General features: G+C 40.0%; 1 protein-coding gene and 1 pseudogene across 3 annotated transcripts in view; one reads left to right on the top strand and one right to left on the bottom strand.

Moving 5' to 3' along the window:
- The first annotated feature begins 8,046 nt into the window (after positions 1-8,046).
- On the top strand, positions 8,047-8,179 carry LOC139007958 (U2 spliceosomal RNA; annotated as a pseudogene).
- Positions 8,180-20,040: 11,861 nt separating this feature from the next.
- LOC139005587 (sucrase-isomaltase, intestinal-like) overlaps positions 20,041-20,463 on the bottom strand; it is a 174,710-nt gene continuing 174,287 nt past the window's right edge. For all 3 annotated transcript variants that reach the window (XM_070407808.1, XM_070407809.1, XM_070407810.1), the window contains one exon: positions 20,041-20,231. In XM_070407808.1, the coding sequence (XP_070263909.1) occupies positions 20,169-20,231 (63 nt within the window). In that variant the 3' untranslated portion in view covers positions 20,041-20,168. The remainder of the gene's footprint in view (positions 20,232-20,463) is intronic.

Below are 20,463 nucleotides of genomic sequence, written 5' to 3'. Positions count from 1 at the left end.
CCTTCAGTCTTTGCTCCTCGCTCCAGCCAGAGTCTTCAGTCTCCGGCCAGAGCTGCTCCTGTAGCTCCTTCCGCCCCCCACCATCCCCCTCATAGCTTGATCGCTGCTTCACCTGCAGACCTTGCCGATGGGCTCCTGGGTCCCAGGGGGCCGCCTTGCCTGCGGCCCGGCTTTCTGATCACGATCACGATCACGGGCGGCAGGCAAGGTGGCTCCTGGGTCCCGGGGGGCCACCTTGTTTGCAGCCTGGCTTTCCGGCGGCTCCTGGGGTCACACACGGGGGCCTGGATGGCAGCTCCCGGTGACCTTCCCTGCCTGCAGTATGCAAATTAGCCGCCATCTTTGTTGGCAGTTAATTTGCATAGCACACTGATCAGCCAATGGCAATGGTAGCGAAGGTACGGTTAATTACCATGTTTGTCTATGATTAAATAGGATGTATTATTGGTTCGTAGCTCAGTAAATTGTGTCAACTCTCATCCACTTTGTATTTTCCTCTTACAAATGAGTCAGGCCTTTGTTCAGAGTTAATAAGTGTGAATACATATTTATCTTGAGTATGAGTTATTATACATCTTCAAATGGATTCTTCAAATGAGTTTTTAATTATTAAGGAAATTTGCATATAAAAGCAACTGTCTCTTGAAAGGACTGTTTGTCTGGAAAAAAAAAAAGCTATAGGGTATAATGCAGACAGGATTTAAAAGCCTTTAAACATTGATGCCACTGAAGTTGTCCAGCATTACATTCATATTTTGTGTATTACATTAACATATACAATCTTTCCACTTTCTTTCTAAAATATGTATTCACTCTATTCACCTTTAAATAGTTGGTTGAATCAGGACTCTTTTTTGATTGCAGTAACAGAATACTCGATCTGTTGGTTTAAACAGAAAGAAAATTTATTAAATCAAAAACTGAAAAATATTAGTAATAATATTTCAAATAGCATTTTAAAAGCAGGGCTTGACCCAGGAGTTCACATTGTTCACTCCTTCCCCTCTGTTGTCTTCATTATCATACTCTTAGTCAGCTCCAGTCTCTCATTAACAATGCCAACAGTCACACTGGAGAAGAAAGCTTGCTTCTCTTGGTGATAACTGGTAAGAAGCTAACTGATTACATTTCATTAGGTCTGGTTGGGACCCATGCAGAATCTCAATTCAGTCACAGGACTGGGGAGCTGTGATACTCTGATTGGTTAGCCAACCCCACACCCCACTCCCCACTCCCCACACCGAGGCACACTGCTGGGGCTGAGAAGAGTCAATGCATCAAAACACATGGAATGAGAATGGAGAAGGGGTAGTTCCCTGAAGGAAAATAGCAGCATTGTAACCAGAAACCAAACCAGGAGTGGATGCCAAGTAACAAAAACCACAGCCCATTAGAAAGGCTTCCAAACATGATTTTAGTCACTGATATCGTATTCATACTATATAATAAAAGCCTAATATGCTAAGTGTCCTGTTGTCCGGTGACGGGTCGACTGTTCAACCAATCAAAGCGTAATAAGCTAATGATATGCTAAGGCCACTCAACCACTCACTATGATGTGCACTGACCACCAGGGGGCAGACGCTCCAACTGGTAGGTTAGCTTGCTGCTGGGGTACGGCCAATCGGTCGGGCCAATCGGCAGCCCTGGAGCCCTCCCGTGGTCCCTCCCCACTGGCCAACCTCCCATGTCCCTCCCCAGCCAGCTGGCCCCGATCGGCCCTTATCGGGACTGAGCGAGATGGGGCCAGACATGCCCTGGGACCCTCCCGCGGTCCCTCCCCAGCCCCGACTGTGCACTGGTGGGGGTCCCTTGACCTGGCCTGTGTCCTCCCACAATCTGGGGCCCCTTGGGGGATGATAGAGAGCCAGTTTCGGCCGATCTTGCAGGCCACTTTCCTTGGGAGGGCACCAGACGCAGCACTGGGTTCATGGCTGGTGAGCGCTGTGATGGTGGCGTGAGCCTCTCCTGATGGGGACTGATTGAGCACAAGCTTGTGGCAGGCGCAGTGGGGCCTGGATGAGCAGGAGTGGCAGGTAGGAGCTGCAGGCAGCATTGGACTGCGGGTTTCAGCCCGATCCCTGCAGGCGACCCAGAGGGACCCCACCTGTGCATGAATTCATGCACTGGGCCTCTAGTATATAATAAAAAGTACATTTAACATGCTACCTTTGAATTCCTTACATTTAAAATATCAGGATTAAATGGAAGAAACTCTGTTGGTCAGAGAAGAAAGTAATCATTAATCTTTTTCTGTGATAAAAAATGTATATAAATTCAAACTTTTAGTATGATAGAATAAATGGACTTTGAATGGAAGAACTAAAAGCACTTTGAATCATGAGATCTGTTTTTCATCTCTGCTCTAATGCCTCTCTAGTGCATCTAGACCAAGGTTTCCTCTCTTCCTGGATGCTTTGATGGTTTACTTCTCCTCACCTATAGTTTCCCTCTTCATTGTTCTGAGCCATTGTTCATGCTGTTGGAATTTTTATAAACATTGTATTTAAATTTTAATATAATTCAGAAAGCACTTAAATATTTAATCATGAAGTTTTATTACATAAGAGCTCTATATTTCTCTTTATTTATTCCAGGGGAGCTGGTGTGAACATGAAGCTTGTGCTGCCTGCGATGCCATGAGTAATACAGGTTTTTTTTCTCCGACCCAGGGGTCTCATGTCTCCTGCCAGTATTTATGAAACAGTGGCGGGATAGAGTGATGCAAGCAGGGTTACATTTCCACAGCTCCCGATACTGCTGTCCATTGATGTCCATGAGAATGCTTGCAGCTGCTGCTAGAGAATAATTGTTTGTCCTTCTCTCCTTAAGAATTTCTCATAATTGCCTCTCATCATGTGATCTAAGCAGAGCCCTACAGCAAAGGAAGTGCACATTTCCAAGAATTAATAAGGTTTTTAAAAAATCACTAACAGATCCTACATAAAATTGAGAGAGTGGAGAGGAAAATAACATATGCAAACATATACATAACAAAGCAAGGAAGAAAATATGCATAGATAATATGGTCCTTATTTCTGTAACCAGTCATGAAGCCATTTTGATATTCTTCTTTTTCTTCTTCTAATATTTATATGGTTCTTCAATTAGTTGTAAGTTTGTTTTGTTTTGTTTGTTTACCCAAACCTTTATTTCTGAAAGAACTAAATCATTAGTGTTCTTAACTGCAAGAGTAGATGTAGCCATCTATTTTTTCTATCACTGTAAAAGGAAATATTAAAAGGTGCCCCAGCCCTGGCTGGTAGTTCAGTGATTAGAGTGTTGGCCTAAGGGTCACAGGTTTGATTCCTGGTCAAGGGCGTGTACCTTAGCCTTGCAGGAGGCAACCAATCAATGTGTCCCTCTCATGTGGATGTTTCTCTACCTTTTCCCCTTCCTCTCTACTTCTCCCCTTCCTCCCCTCCCTTCCACTCTCTTAAAATCAATGGAAAAAAATATCCTTGCATGAGGATTAAAAAAACAAAGAAACAAAAAAATAGGTGCTCCAGAGAACCCTCTGAGCTCCACACTTCCTCTGATCCCCACTGTGTGACAAAGGCTTTCTTTTTCATTGATAATTGGAACCAGTTACTTTATCCAGTACAATGACTCTCTTCCTTTTGTTGCATTCTTCAGATATAAGACTTCTAAACTAATAGAGTTCAGACTTGAAGGTATTAGAAGCAAAAAACAATTTTATTTTATTTTTTTTCTTAGGGTCAATCACTTTTCTACACTTAGTTCTCTGATCCATATATTCTGAATATGGGAGACAAAACCATCATAAACTTATACTGGTAAATCTTTTGGAGAAGCATATCAATTCCTCGTAGTTGGTTATTAAATATGCAACCTAAGTTAGTCTTATCATTGCACAGTCCTATCATGTCTCCTTCTGTTGATAGTGTAGGTGATAAGACTTGTGTTTCTTCATGGATATCATTTTGCTGTCCAAGGAGTTCTTTAGTCAGATCAATGTTATTGGAAATTATGATGTTGAATAAAACATTTACTAGGTCTTTAGATTATAATACTGGCCAAAACATTGTGGGCAGAGAAAACAAATCCATATTTTTAGTGTCTGCTCCACTGAAATAAAATCGCTGCCCTTTCCATAATGAAAAGAAAGATGATTAGAGGATTCTGTGGGAATTGGTGCTGTATCAGATAGTCAGTGCAGGTCTTTGCTGCTAACAAATGTGTTATTCAGCAAGTGCTGAGTTACCTATTCCAATTATGAACTCAGAAACCTGGTGAGTAACTCTAGGATCATAGATCTAGGGGTCTACTTCAACAGGAACTTGAGCCAAAACTCCATTTATCTCCTGGCCTCCACAGTCCCTGCTCTCACCGATGGAGCACGAAGGCATTTCAGGTATTCGGGATTCATGTCAGTTCAGGGCCAGGGCTCTGTTATCTTTGAAATTCCTTGGCATTTCTCCTTCTGCAAGGCACAGTCACACTGATAAGTGACTATTATGTTTCCAGCGAAGACTAGGAAGAAGTGTGCTTTTGCCACTTGTTGAAAGCTGCTTCCTCAAGTGGACCTGGCCTTCTAGTTATGCAAGATGACGACACTGAATTCTAGATTTTACAAATCAAACACACACCTGCACAAGACTTGCATGTGGAAATGTGCATTACATACATGCAATTACAGTCAGAAAAATTTACATTCTGGCTGGTGTGATGCAGGCATTGGTTTGTTAGAGTAACCAATATTGGAGGTTCTAACGTCCAGTTCTGAGTGTCATAGAAACCAAGCAGCAACGGTGGTGATAGTTTAGCTAGAAAAGTCCTTTACAATATGGTTGGACATTGTTTCTGGCAGCTTTGCTTCTCTGACTCACTAGAAGATTCTGTTACCTACCCAGTATCTTTTAAATAGATCCTTTCTCTAGGGAAGTGGTGGGAATAGATTGTGTTCGGAAACACTGAGTGAACTCTTATATATAACACAGTAGGATACTACAAGTGGCCCAGGAAAACTTAAAGTAGAAATTAGTCCTTATCTGTACAAGTATTCCCCCATAAGTACAGGAAGATTAGAAGGGCAAAATGATCAATAAAATACAGAATACTTTCCCAGACTAGGAAAGATCAAATATATTTCAATATGTTTTTATTGATTTTAGAGAGAGAGGAGGGGAGAGGGAGAGAGAGATGGAAATATTGAAGAGATCGGCTGCCTCCTACAAGTCCCCTTTTGGGACTGACCTCTTGGTGCATGGGATGATGCTCAACCAACTGAGCCACACTGGCCATGTTCAGTCAAATATTTATTGACTCTATTGGCAAGTGCAATTACTAAGCTAGCATGAAAATCAATGTCAGTCACCATGCTAAATCAGTGAAGAGTGAGGGCTAAATGAGAGATGCAGGTCTGAGTTTAAATTATGATCTGAAATAGTCACTAGCTGTGAAATATTTGAAAAATTGCTTAGTCTCTTTTCATCAATTTTCCCATCTTTCAAGTGGGAATAATAATACTTGACTTGCAGTCAGTGATTAGATAGATTTAATAAGAAAATGGAAGTGCCTGTCATTGTGTTTGATGCACAATAGGGGTTCTATAAATATGGATTGTTTTACCTCATTCTCCTTTGCTCACTAGAAGGCCAGTCTAAATTTGACATACAGTTAGCAATAGTAAGGCTCTTATAAAATGAATTATAGAAACACAAATTCTAATCATTGCAGTATGAGGTTTGACTTTAAAGACCTAGAATGAATTCACCACATTTTACAGAACACAGAAATATTTTCAGCTAAAAATTACTAATACATTCACTGTACCAATTCAGATTGATCTACAAGTTATATCTATTCTATTGAAGATTTATTTTTTTTACACAAATAGTTTAGTTCCTAATCTCAGTAATGTGATCAGATTGTGATAATCAATACATTCTAACCAACTTGAAGGCAAAGTACCTTTAATATATTCTAAGAATAGTTATAACTTATTTTGTGAACCTAATTTAAGCCCAATATTATAAGTCAATAACACCAAAAAAACCCAGACATGCTCCACACAATGCCTTCCCTGATAGTGCTTTTTAAGATACTTTTTTATTTTGAAATTAGAGGCCTGATGCATGAAATTCTTGCAAGAGTAGGCCTTTCTACCCCCGGCTGCTGGCACTGGCTTCCCTCTGGCACCTGGGACCCAGGCTTCCCTCTGGCACCCAGGACCCGGGCTTCCCTCGCAGCCCCGGCTTTATCCAGAATGTTGTCTGGAAGGACATCTGGTCTAATTAGCATATTATGCTCTTATTATTATAGACTAGAGGCCGATGCATGAAATTCATGCCCGGGGGAGGCCCTCAGCCCGGCCTGCACCCTCTCTCAATCCTGGGCCCCTCGGAAGATGTCAGACTGCCAGTTTAGGCCTAATCCCACAGGGATTCCTGTGGGATCGAGCCAATGCTTAAACAGGCAGTCAGACATCCCTCTCGCAATCTGGGACTGTTGGCTCCTAACAGCTCACCTGCCTGCCTGCCTGATTGTCCCTAACTGCTCACCTGCCTGACTGATCTCCCCTAACCACTCTGCCTGCTTGCCTGATCACCCCTAACTGCCTCTGCCCTCTTGCCTGATTGCTCCTAACCACTCTGCCTGCCTGTCTGATCACCCCTAACCACTCTAACAGCCTGCCTGATAGCCCCTAACCACTCTGCAAGCCTGCCTGATGGCCCCTAATTGCTCGCCTGCCTACCTAATCACCCCCTAACCACCTTTGCCTTGGCCCCTGCCACCATGGCTTTGTCCAGAAGAACATTTGGAATGATGTCTGAAAGGTCATTTGGCTGCCTGGTCTAATTAGCACAGTGGTTCTCAACCTTGGCTGCACATTAGAATCACCTGATTTTAAAATTCTGATTTCCGGGCCTCATCCTCTGGAAATTCTGTTTCTTTGTTACTAATGTTGTGTGCCCCACCCCTTAACAAAGAAACAGAATTTCCAGAGGATGAGGCCCAGAAGTCAGGATTTTAAAAAGATCCCCAGGTGATTCTAATGTGCAGCCAAGGTTGAGAACCACTGAATTAGCATATTACACGTTTATTATTCTAGATAGTTAAGATTCACAAGAAGTTATAAAAAACAAAAAGAAAAACAAGTAGATATCTTATCTACCCTTCACCCTGCTTCCCCACTGAAAACATCTTATATAACCACTAGAGGTTATTCATGCATTCAGGGGGGTTCCCTCAGCCCAGCCTGCACCCTCTCCAATTGGGGACCTTTTGGGGGATGTCCGAAACCGGCAGTCGGACATCCCTCTCACAATCTGGAACTGCTGGCTCCTAACTGCTCACCTGCCTGCCTGCCTGATCACCCCTAACTGCCTCTGCTTGCCTGTCTGATCGCCTCTAACTGCCCTCCCCTGCTGACCTGATCTCCCCCAACTGCCCACCACTCTGGCCTGGTTGCCCCCAACTATCCTCCCCTGCTGGCCTGATCTCGCCCCCAACTGCCCTCCTCTGCTGACCAATTTGGTTCTGATTGGACGGTTTCTATGCCAGTCAGCAGCAAAAGCTCCGCCTGCTAGGCAGCCATTGGCTCCCCACAGCATCCAGATTTAGTTCTGATTGGTTGGTTTCTATGCCAGTCAGCGGCAAAAGCTCCGTCTCCTAGGTAGCCATTGGTTCTTCACAGCACCCACATTTGGTTCTGATTGGTCGGTTCCTATGCCAGTCAGCATCTTTGGGCCTATCAACAGGGCCTGATCAGAAATGCGGGGCTGATCAGCAGCCCCAGTGGAGGCCTGGAGATAAATGGAGGCGGGGCTGCTGGCCAGACTGGAAGAGAAAGAGAGAGGCAAGTGCTGATCAAAAGCTGCCACAGAGGCAATGGATCAGTACCTGCTTCACTCTTTAGGCCTCTCTCTGGCCCTGATTCGCAGCCCCCTCAGCAGTCAGCGGGGCACCGGGCCTACAGCAGAAGCAGTCAGCGTTGGGTTGCCGGGCCAACCCAGCGCTGACTGCAGGACTGACTGGTGGAGCTTCAGTGGGACCCAGGGTTTTTATATAGTAGTATAATACATCGCTTCTCGGCCTTTTGGCTAAGATCAAGTGTAGTATCTGTTCTTATCAGTTTAATATAGTAGTATAATACATATGCAAAACCAGGAAATTAATATTGATACAATACTATTAACTCAACTACATAACCATAACCATATTTCATCTGTTTTTACATGATTCTTAGTTTTTAGTACCAAAATGTATAGAATGCAAGTACTTATTAATTCACGTTTTATTGGGCAATGTTTATATGGAAAAAGTGTATTAATTTCCTCTAAACTCAATACAACATAGTTTTAAAAGAATGTGCAAAAAAATTTGCATTCCATGTACAAGTGGGTAGATTGCCAGAATCATGTGTTAGACCTTTTGAAAACCATACTAAGTGAAAGTACATTTAAACTCCTTAGTCACAATTTTCAAGTTTTAAGTCTCCACTTTATCCAGTAACTAAAGTATATTACAAGAAATTTCCTTGTTTATAATTATTATTTTTGTATATCTTATTTATAACAAATGTATTTATTGCTGGGTTGAGCTTTTTTCTGTGTAGTTATCATGGCATTTCATGCAAATTCTATATGCTACTGCTTAAAAAGCAGTTGTTATGTGTGCTTTTTTGTTTTGTTTTGTTTTGTTTTTACAAATCACTGGAGCTCAGGAAGCTGTGTTTAAAACATTGTAGATCCTAAAATGTTAGTATGCTATTCATATATATTTACTGGGTTTTAGTTTAATTCTGTAATTTTCCTCTTTTGAAATAGAGGCTATGGGGCTCTTGGTTAGTGTTCTCACAAAAAAAAGTCTAATTTTTACTGACATATTACTAACACGGAGATACGCCAGTATATAGATTTATTAACAGAGAGATACCCTGAAGTAGATCAATCAATGAAATGGGATAGTTCAGCTGGATAAACTGGTCCATCTAAGAATTTTAAAGATGAGTAAAATAATAATCATAGTCAATAGTAAAAGAAATGGCACACTATCTGAAAACAAACACTTTAAACATAAATCTTTGTTTCTACTCATTCTCATCCCTTTTCTATTCTCTAACTTTCAACAAGATACTCTTCACTAAATAATGAATGATTCCACTGGCCTTGCTCTTATTTCTTTCTCCCTCAAACCCCAAAACTTCCCTGGATTTTTTTACTGGAGGGAGTCAGGTTCTCACTTGTCCTCCTAAAGGACAGTCTGTTTCTCTGCCATCATACACATTTTATGAACTTTGTGCTGTGAATGGTGTGTTAGTGCAGATGTTTTTGGTTCTCAGGCTGAGTTTTAAGGGGGATTTGGTTCAAGTGATGCCCAGAAATCATCTCTGATTTGCTACCGGAGGGATTTATAGTGCCAGAAAGACAGGACTGGATGTGCCAAAGAGGGGCTATGACATGAGGCCACACCTGCTTTTCCGTCTTTTGTTTGGAGGTGCTATCAAAGAATGCTGGTAATAGACAGTTCATGTTGAATCCTGGGCACTCTATCATCTCAATTCCATTTCCGTTTGGTACCAATAGTGCCATTATTGACCCCCTTTCCTCATCTTCCTCCTCCTGAAGATTTCATGACTTCTTCCAATATAGATATGGATCTATACACAGGCCTAGGACATGCACTGTTCACTACCATAGAAAATCAGACTGATCCATGTAGTGCATCTTTGCAACCTCCATTTGATATGCCCTGTTCCTGCCTTGTTACTAATTATGTCTAAGAAAGTGTAAGTAAATTACCTTTGTAATGTCTGCGATAAGATACTGCTATGCAGTTCATCCAAGCTTAAAGGTAGGAGCTAAAGATGTATTTGTGTTTGATGCTAAAGAAAAAAATCAAGGCTCAAAGACCAAAATGTTTTTATTTGTAAATTATTCTGATCCAATGAGTGTCTTTGGATGGTGACATTATATCAAGGAATTTAAATATAAATGTGGTCTTGTATTTATTTTTCAATATTTTTTTCCTCAAGGAAATTCTGATAAGGTTATCATCCTCCATTATAGCACTCAGCTTAAAATGTATGCTTCAAAATTTGCAATCAAGAAATTTTACGCAGAACTTGGCAGCTAGAGTATATAAATGTGCAATGATCTCATTTGATTCTTCTTTTTTTCAATATAGATTAACAAATTTTCATAAGTTATTATCATCATGTTAATAATTCTATTTGCTCAGTATTACCTTTGTACTTCTCACTTAGAATTGGTTATGAGAGCTATTGAAAGTTCATTATTTACTAATAAAACCTATGTGGGAAGAATCTGGCATCTTTGTGTGTATGTGTATAGAATCTGATTAAAATAAATGAATAAATTCAAGAAACAATAGAGGCTTGAAATGTTATTTCTGCTTCTACATTTGCTTCCTTTAAATAAATTCAATATTTTAGGCTTTTTGACTGAACACTATCAAACAAAATTCCTTTCTAGCAATTTTTTTTTCCAAAGGAAGACTGTAGGAATACTTAGAGCTGAATTAATTAACAGTTTGGCCACAGTGATCTTAAATACTATGAATTGCAAAATCAGCACTGGTCTTTTTGCAGAATGCCATGAATTTAGTTAATTTTATTTTAGGGCACCCCATTTAAAAGATTATTTAATTCCATGTAAAAGGAAGAAAGAAAGAAAGAAAGAAAGAAAGAAAGAAAGAAAGAAAGAAAGAAAGAAAGAAAGAAAGAAAGAAGAGAAAGGAAGGAAGGAAGGAAGGAAGGAAGGAAGGAAGGAAGGAAGGAAGGAAGGAAGAAAGAAAGAAAGAAGAGAAAGGAAGGAAGGAAGGAAGGAAGGGAGGAAGGAAGGAAGGAAGGAAGGAAGGAAGGAAGGAAGAAAAGGATGAGCTCAGCCGGTGTGGCTCAGTAGTTGACCATCGACCCAACTCATGCACCAGGAAGTTTGGTTCAATTCCTGATCAGGGCACATGCCTGGGTTGCAGGTTCCATCTCCAGCAGGTATGTGCAGGAGACAGCTGATCCATGTTGATATTCCTCTCTCATCGATATTTCTATCTCCCTCTCCTTCCCTCTCTCTCTAAAAATTAATAAAACATATATTTTAAAAAAGGATGAGAGGTATCTATGACAGTTTATCTTTCTGTGGGAGGGACAAGATTTATTCACGGGCAGGTGTTTCCTCCTCCACCAATACTACTTAGGGAACCAGCCCACTCAGCACCCCTCCCTTGGGGAGAGATTTAGGAGATAGTGGCTGCTGGGCTTTCCTAATGGAGAACAGGCAGGGAACATCTAGAGCAGTGGTTCTCAACCTTGGCTGCACATTAGAATCACCTGGGAATCCTTTTAAAATCCTGATTTCTGGGCCTCATCCTCCGGAAACTCTGTTTCTTTGTTATGGGGTGGGGCCACAACATTAGTAACAAAGAGACAGAATTTCCGGAGGATGAGGCCCAGAAATCAGGATTTTAAAAGGATTCCCAGGTGATTCTAATGTGCAGCCAAGGTTGAGAACCACTGATCTAGAGGGCCTTGTGATGGGAGAGGAGAAGGAGGGACCATCAGAGCACAGGCCAGGACCATTCTTGCCTCTGGCTAGGGTTTGAGGAGTTGAAGAGAGTGAAACATTCCGTAAAGTATAACCGTCAGTTCAGCTACAGGGTGCGACAGAAGGGGATTTTAGTTAGAACTATTGTGCATTAGAAATCGTACTTTTTAATAGTATTTGAAATATGGAAGCATTTTAGAATTTGATTAGAATTGATAGTGGGTTAGATTTGTAGATTAGTAGGTTAGAATTCAATTTATAAAACGATATTTGATTTCTTTGACTCTAACATTAGGCTGCTTTCAGAGAAGTATAAAGCAGCTTTCTCTCCTCCCTGGTCCTCTGCTCCACAAAATCTGGCCACCTTGGCCCCCCAGCTCCACACTGTGTCTCCTGCACTGTGGATTCAGTTGGGCTGTGGGAGCCCTCTCTGTGAGCCATGGCCTGGAAGCTCTCCTCTGAGACACTCCTAAAGCCTCACCCTCTTTGTTTCCCATCTCTCAGGGATGTTTACCCAAGAAACATGGTCTATACTACATTTCTATGCAATACAAACATTGCATTTCATATGTATTTGTTCAGTGTTTGGAATCCTTTCTGTCTCTATGTCTTTAAGTTGCCTATATATCCATCTATAAGATGTCTGAGGATGTAGGTTGTGCTACTTACATTACTGTGTCTGCCTAGCTCTGAACACTTTACTGCCATATATATATATATAAAAGCACTTAAAGCATAAAACTGTAAAGTCCTTGATGATGACAGTCCATTCACAGTTGGGTTTTCTCTTGTACATAATTAACACCACAAGAAATTGTCTATTTTAACACACACAGAATTCTCTGGAGTGGGGGAAAGACAGATGGAATGGGGAAAGCAAATGGAAAAATGTGATGGTACAATGAACACCCCAGCATGCATTTTAAATAATTTACACAGATCTGTTCCAATTTGTGAGCCGAATAAAATAGCACAATTTGTCAAATAAAAGTTAAAACTTTGTTGAAGATTATAAGCCTTGATTTACACATCACACTGTTAGATTTGCCATTATTAAGCATACCATAAGGGCAGCGATCTAAACATGCCCTTGTTCACAGCTGCACAATGGTCTTAATTGGCACTAATTTCCCTCAATTGCAGTATCATTTGTTTTTCTTGGTGTGAAAAAACAGAGTAAGTTTGCTTTCTATATCAGTACACTGACAAAAATAAGCAAAGGGCCTTATTTTGTTTGAAAATAAGGAAAACTGATTCATAATCAATATGTGAAATATGCTTTGTGATATAGACCTCATATTGCTCATCCCACTATATATACTGGGGCTGTAAAAGGACCTAGATAATATTATTTTGATATATGCTGTTTGAATTCACATGTTCTGTGGATTCAGAATAGGTAGTCATCTTCAGAATACATTTGAAAGTAAATTAATCCCATGTTTTCTGTGTACTGTTAGGCTTGATAACCATACTATCTTCACTGAACTTTGTTTTTGTTAAATATTATTTTTTTCTAGTAAAAATAAATTTTAATGCTATAATTTTTTTTCTTTTGGGGAAACATCTAAATTATAGTAAAACATTTTAAGCTGAAAAAATAAATACAGGGCAACCAAGATGGCATCGTAGGTAAACCCCTGTACTCGCCGCCTCCCACAATCACATCAAAATTACAGTGGGGCCTTGACTTACGAGTGTCCCAACTGACGAGTTTTTTGAGATACCAGCTGTCTCTTGGTCGATTTTTTGCATTGAGCTGATAGAGTACTTTGAGCTAACGAGCTCCTTAACGAGCTTGGTCTCAGAATGAATTAAACTCGGAAGTCAAGGCCCCACTGTACAACTAAAACACAGAACAACCATTATCTAGAACCACCGGAAAGCTGGCTGAAGGGAAGTCCTACATCTAGGGAAGTGAAGGAGAAAGCACACTGAGACTGGTAGGAGGTGCGGAGCAGGCAGGTCCAGCACCCACATGCGCCACTTTTTTAATTGGGAGGGAGATCATCTTTGTGGAGGCTGCCTGGCAGAGCAAGGGGTCCCAGTCCCACACCAGACCCCTTGCCCAGGGTCCCAGAGCTGAGGAAAGAAGTCCTGTAACTATGGGCTGTAAAAACCAGTGGGAACTGAAGCTCAGTGATACAGAGGCTGCTAGATACCCAGCTGTTCCTCTTAAAAGGCCAGCACCACGAGCTGAACTTACCCGTTTCCTCTGAGCTCTAGCACCAGGGCAAGGATCTTGGGGACACATTTGTCTGGCATCCAGGCAGGAACTTGGGGGTGGCACTCACAGCAAACATTGTTCCTACACTGGGACATCCCGGGTCACAGGGCTGACAGCCATTTCTATTTGCTCCACCCTGGTGATTCCCTAAGACCCCGCCTCATCCAATTTACAACCCCACCCAAGCTGCCTGCAGTGGCTTTTGCATATGAATGGCCTATCATTGAAAATCTCAAACAAGCTGCAGCTGGATCAGGGAGTCCCAAACCTATCAATAAAAGGCCCTAGACCTGGCACCAGCCTGCCTTGCTTCACAGCTGGGCCTCATCTGATACAAAGAGGAGGAATCTGCAGATCTCTCTGTAGCTCCTGCTGTGTGGCCCCAAGCAGTGGCTGTGACTTTGCACCTCCCTGGAGACCCAAGAGCCAGTGTACTCAGTGGTCAGTGTCAGCCCATACCAGATTACAACTCTACACATCCATAAGTGACACACTCAGGGGTCAGACTCAGTGAACACCAAAGCCCCACTGAAGCAAGTCCTGCTCCATAGGAGTGTCTCTTGCATAACAGCTCTCTCACTGTAGTCACAGCTGGTTCTCACAGAAAATTGGCCTGAAGGTCAATTCCTTCCAGTGACACTAATAGCAATCAAGTCTCAACTATAACAGGACTGTCCTCACAGTCCACAAAGGGGTGCACCTATAGTTCCTAGCTCAGGTGACTGGGGAGACTGAGCCACTGGGCCCTATAGGACACCTACTACACAAGGCCACTCTATCAACTCAAGGAGACATAGCAGCTCTACCCAATACATAGAAACAAACTCAGAGAAGCAGCCAAAATGCGGAGACAAAGAAACATGTCACAAATGAAAGAAATGGAAGAAAGCCAACTACTGGATATAGAGTTCAAAACTACAGTTATAAGGTTATTCAAGAATCTTCTAAAAACCTCCAAGGGACTTAGTGAGACCTTCAAGGATATTTATTAGTGAGAATGCCAAACACATGGAAAAGGACCAGCAAGAAATTAAGCATAAACTGACTGAAATAAAGAATAATATACAGGTATTCAACAGTAGACTAGAGGACTCAGATTCAAATCAACAATTTGAAATATGATGAAGCAAAAAACTCCTAATCAGAAGAGCAAAAAGAAATAAAAGAATCCAAAAATATGAAGATAGTATAAGAAGCCTATGGGAAAACTTCAAGCATACCCACATTCGCATTATGAGGATGTCAGAAGAAGAGAGAGAGCAAGATATTGAAAACCTACTTGAAGAAATAATGACAGAAAACTTCCCCTACCTGGTGAAAGAAATAGATTTACAAGTCCAGGAAGCACAGAGAGTCCCAAACAAGAGGAACCCAAAGAGGACCACACCAAGACACATCATAATTAAAATGCCAAGGACTAAAGACAAAGAGAGAATCTTAAAAGCAGCAAGAGAAAAGCAGTTAGTTACCTACAAGGGAATGTCCATACAACTGTCAGCTGATTTCTCAACAAAAACTATGCAGGCCAGAAGGGAGTGGCAAGAAATATTCAAAGTGATGAATAGCAAGGACCACAACCAGCAAAGCTATCATGTAGAATTGAAGGTCAGATAAAGAGCTTCACAGACAAGAAAAAGCTAAAGGAGTTTATCACCACAAAACCAGTATTATATGAAATGTTGAAGGGTATTCTTTAAGCAGAGGAAGAAGAAGAAAAATATTAAAAATATGGACAACAAAATGGCAACGAATACAAACCTATCAACAATTGAATCTAAAAATCAAAATAAATAAGAAGTCTAATGAACAATAAACTGGTGAATAAAATAGAATCACAGGCATGAAAATGGAACAGACTGACAACTCTTGGAGAGAAGGGGTGGAGGGGCTGGAAGAGATTAAACAAAGATCTTATATGCTTATATGCATTACCTATGAACACAGACAATAGAGTGGTGAAGGCCTGGGGCAGGAAGTGGGTGGAGGGAGGCAATGGGGGGAAAAAAGAGGGACATCTGTAATAATCTCAACAATAAAGATTTTAAAAAAAGAAAAAAATTCAAAGAAATAATTCCAGCATGTAATACAACTGATATGTGATTTTATTCATGTCCTTAAAAAGGGATACCTATAAAGAGGAGTTCTGTTTCCTGGTTGTATAATGCTCTCGTTAATAATATTTATCAACAATAAAGACAATAAATAGGGGGGTTTGCAAAAATAAAATAAAATACATTAGTCTATATATACTATGTAGAACCAAAAAGCAAAAGAAGCCATATAGGGTGTTATTGATGGATATCCCATAAAAGATTTTGTGGTCTAACTCTAAGTGATTTCAGGTTTTAAAAATTTCCGGGAGAGCCTGGCCAGCATAGCTCAGTGGTTGAGCATTGACCTATGAACCAGGAGGTCACAGTTCCATTCCCCTTCAGGGCACATGCCCCGGGTTGAAGGCTCGATCCCAGTGTAGGGCGTGCAAGAGGCAGCTGATCAATAATTCTCTCTCATCATTGATGTTTCTATATATCTCTCCCTCTCCCTTCCTCTCTGAAATCAATAAAAATGTATATATATAAAAAAAGTTCCCGGAGATTGGTTTAAGAAAGTGTCAATGGGTAGTTCAAGGAACATTTTTAAGGTGATAGTCAACTGATTAGTTTTGATTTGTTTTAAATTCATTCTCTTTGTAAAATCACATTTGTTTTGGAAACTGCAGCATGAGGGAACTTTTACATTATTAAAGAGCTAAGAATTCAATGGAGCCCCTTAAAAGATCCTTACAGTAGTGGCATGCTGTGTGGTGTGTTCTGTCTCTCCTGAAAAGAAACGTTTGTTTTATGTAGTTCTCTAAAAGTTCCTCCTGAAAATTTCATACATCTCTGGGTTTATAGGGTATGATGTTCCTCCACAGTGAGAAATGTTTGGTGTCTTTTCCCTTGGTCATCAAAGATGAGTGGAATTTTTAAAAATCTCCCACGGTCTCTCTTGATCTGCATGAGTCCCTGCAAGGGGCTTTAGGAAGTTTTATTCTGTCCCAAGGCTTTCGGGCCTGGGGATCCGAACTCAGGACCAGTGTCTGGGACTTGTAAAGAGGTTGGCAAGACACTTGGTTTTTGCCACAAGTCCACCACTCCTTTCTAGTTGACCCTGACATGGCTCCTTAAAAAGGCTGTAAATGTTCTAGACTAGAGGTCTGAAATGATGTCTTCTCTTCATATCCCTAGTGATCAGCACATGCTTGTCACAGCGGGGGCCCACGATAGACCTCATAAATAAATGAGTTTATTTATCCCATGCTGACCATTCTAGGAGTTGCACACTGTGAGTATCATTAAGGATATCCACACCATATTTATCACATCTCTGTAGTTCTGGGTCAAACATATATTTAATACAAGAGCAATCTGGATATCAATAGCAGTTTCATTAGAATAGTGTAAACAGCTGGAAGCCCTTGAAATTAAAAAGATAATTATATTTCCATAATTATTTTACACTGTGTAGGAACGTAAGATAACCAGGCACAAGTGCCATATTGGTGTCACAGCAACTTTGGAGGAAGTCATAACAAATGGGAAGCTGAAACGATGATGACCTGAAGAGATAATTTAACAGTGACTGCAGTGACTCCTGCTGGGAAGTCGATGCCAAATTCCAGACAAATATGTGAACTCTTGTCAAGCTCCATATGTTTTCTTTTTCATAAGCTTTTTTCTCTTAAAGTAATTTTACAAAATGTTTTGCATCAAAGTAAGTCTTTACAGAAATGTCTCAGTGATAGTACGGAGAATCTTCAGATATCCTACACCCAGTTTCTCCTATTGTGAGCATCTTACATTACTATAATCCATTTGTCATAATTAGCCAAAATTGATACATTGTTATTAACTAAACTCAATATTTTACCAGATATCATTAGTTTTCCCCTAATGGTCTTTTTAATGTAATAGGATCCTATCCAATATGACATGATATTTGTCATCATTGTTCTCTTAGGTTACTCTCAACTATGACAGTTTTTCAGAGTTTTCTTGATTTTAATGAACTTGACAGTTATGAAGAGTACTGGTCAGGTATTTTGTAGGATATCTCCCAATTTGGATTTGTTTATCTCACAATTTGACTGGGATTACAGGTTTAGGGGAGGAAGATCACCAAGGTGAAATGTCATTTTCAACACCACCTATCCACAAAATGTACTATTAGCATCACTCCTCACTGGTGATATTAACCTTGACCACCTGGCTGAGGAAGTATTTGTCAGATTTCTTCTCTGTATGGTTATTTTTTTACTTCCCCCCTTTTCCTTAATATTCTCTTTGGAAGGAAGTCACTAAGCACAGCCCACAGTTGAAGTTTCTTTGTAAAATATCTGGCATTATTCTCTCTGAGACATATTTCTCTCTCTCCTGTTTACTTATTTAATCAATCATTTAGCTATCTCAGTATGGATTGATGCATATTTATTTTATACTTAGGGTTAAAATTCAATACTATGGTATTAGTTTTTTTGCTCAAATTGGTCCCAGTTTGGCCTTTGCAAACTTATTCAGTTGGCTCCTGTGTCTCTTTGACACACTCCCATCGTGTTATTTTTTTTCCGAACTTCTTTACTTTTGGTATAACATTATGCTCCAGATTCATTTTATATATGTTCTGTCCCAGCCCTAGAAATAGCCATTTCTCCAAGGATGCCTAGTTTCTTTTATTGAAGAATGTTATTAGAAGACAAGATCTGAGTCTTGGGTATGTTCATTGCTATTGAGTGTCATTGCCACTGGGTGTCATTGCCATATATGCAGGAGTGGGCAAAAGTGGGTTTACAGCTTATGAATATGTGAAACAGAATTAATAAAACCATTGTAATAATCATAACCTGCATGTCTTTTTCCATACCCACCCCTGTATATTCACCCATTGAAGGACAGACATCTGGGTTGTTTCAGCTTTTGGTTATTTATAAATAAAACTGCTATAAAAATTGCATGCAGGTTTTTATGTGGACAGACATTTTCAAATCAATTGAGCTTGGAACATAATTGCTGGGTCACATGGTAAGTCTATGTTTAGTTTGATAAGAAATCCTCCTCCAAAGTGGCTCTAGCATTTTGCATTTCTGAATAAGGATTCCTGTTGCTCTGCATCTTCACCAGCAGTTGGAATTATCGGTGTTTAGAAGATTTTAGTCATTCTAATCAATGTGTTGTGGATTTTTATTTGGGTTTATTTTTTACTCAAAGAGGTCAGTCTTAACCTCAAACAATGTACAACTAAATACAGATCTTAGACATGAGCAAATTATTGCCTACAGTTTATTTTTAAATCAAACAAAAAAGTCAACATACACAGCACACTCATACCCACATTTCCTCCAACCACTGCCTCATCTCTGCTGCCATTTACAACTAAGCTCCTCTAAAGATGTAACTGTACAGACAGTCCTCGGGTTACGTCAGACTCGATGTATGTCATTTTGTGGTTACGTCACCATCTCCCATTTATTTATAAAAAAAAAAGTTCCGTCATTTCGACGTATGTACATATGTGCTTTTTGTTTTTTATTATTTATTTACCACAAGTAAAGGTCAGAAATTGTTATCTTTCTTTTAAATTTTTTTACTGTTTCACTTCATTACTGTTGTGTATGTGCTCCATGGGAGTGACATAGGTGCTTATGTAGGTGGGTTCCAACTTACGGTGAAAATCGCCTTAAGTCGCACCGTAGGAATGGATCTCCGACATAACCCGAGGACATGCTGTACTCACTCCTCTTCCACATTCTCTTGGACCTACTCCAGTCCACCTTGTCCCTTCTTGTCATGTTCACCAACAACAGCCACCTTGACCAATCCAATGGTCACTTCTCAGTGCCTATTTGCCCAGAGGTCTACTCATTCACCTTCATGAAAGTCATGAAAGACTTTCTTTACTTGGCTTTGGGATCTTAAATTCTCTCTTGGTTTCCACATAGCTCAATACCCTAGTCACCAGTGAATATTTAACTTGATACAGCAAATGATTATGCCAATTCTTTGAAAAGTTAAGTAAACAGTTTCTTAAAATTCCTGAGCCCCACTAGCTTTTGGGCTCACAAGCCTTCTACTTAGTTAGAAATATCCCAATAGGTTTTTCAAAGATTTGCTTTAAAGACTAGAAAACATAATCTTGCTCAACAGCTCATCATTTCAATATCTATCAGTCCTTATACGGTAGGGGAAGTTTTATCCAACATTTTGCCCTGCTTTTGTAACAACGTCAGATAATTTGAGTAATATACACACACATGATTGAAATACTTTAATAATATTACTATTCAAATTAAACAATAATTTTCATTTATTCAAATAATTTTTAAGTGTTCTAAATGATTGCTGCAGATAATTTCTCACTATTGTTGTTTTGGTTATTACTCAATATTCAAACGAAATGGTTAACTCCTGCGAAAGGGGTGCAGATATCCATAAAGTGATTTTCTGTAACAGATGAGAGAATAAATAAATTAGAAAATGTAAATCAATATGAAGAAATTTAGTTATAGTTAAAGATATTAGAATTAACATATGATACTATAAAGATAATCAAATGTAATAAGTGTTAAGGGATAACAATTATTTACATGTAATGTATAGTGTATATTTTATATAAAATATATCCAATACATAATATATATTGGAGTAAATTAGAGTTATCAAGTGATTCATACAC

This window comes from Myotis yumanensis, unplaced genomic scaffold (assembly GCF_028538775.1).
Source record: "Myotis yumanensis isolate MYYU_CA2020_CCGP unplaced genomic scaffold, mMyoYum1.0.hap1 SCAF_3, whole genome shotgun sequence".
NCBI lineage: Eukaryota > Metazoa > Chordata > Mammalia > Chiroptera > Vespertilionidae > Myotis > Myotis yumanensis.
The sequence above is the reverse complement of the archived record's forward strand: the minus strand, read 5'-3'. Positions and strand labels throughout refer to the sequence as shown.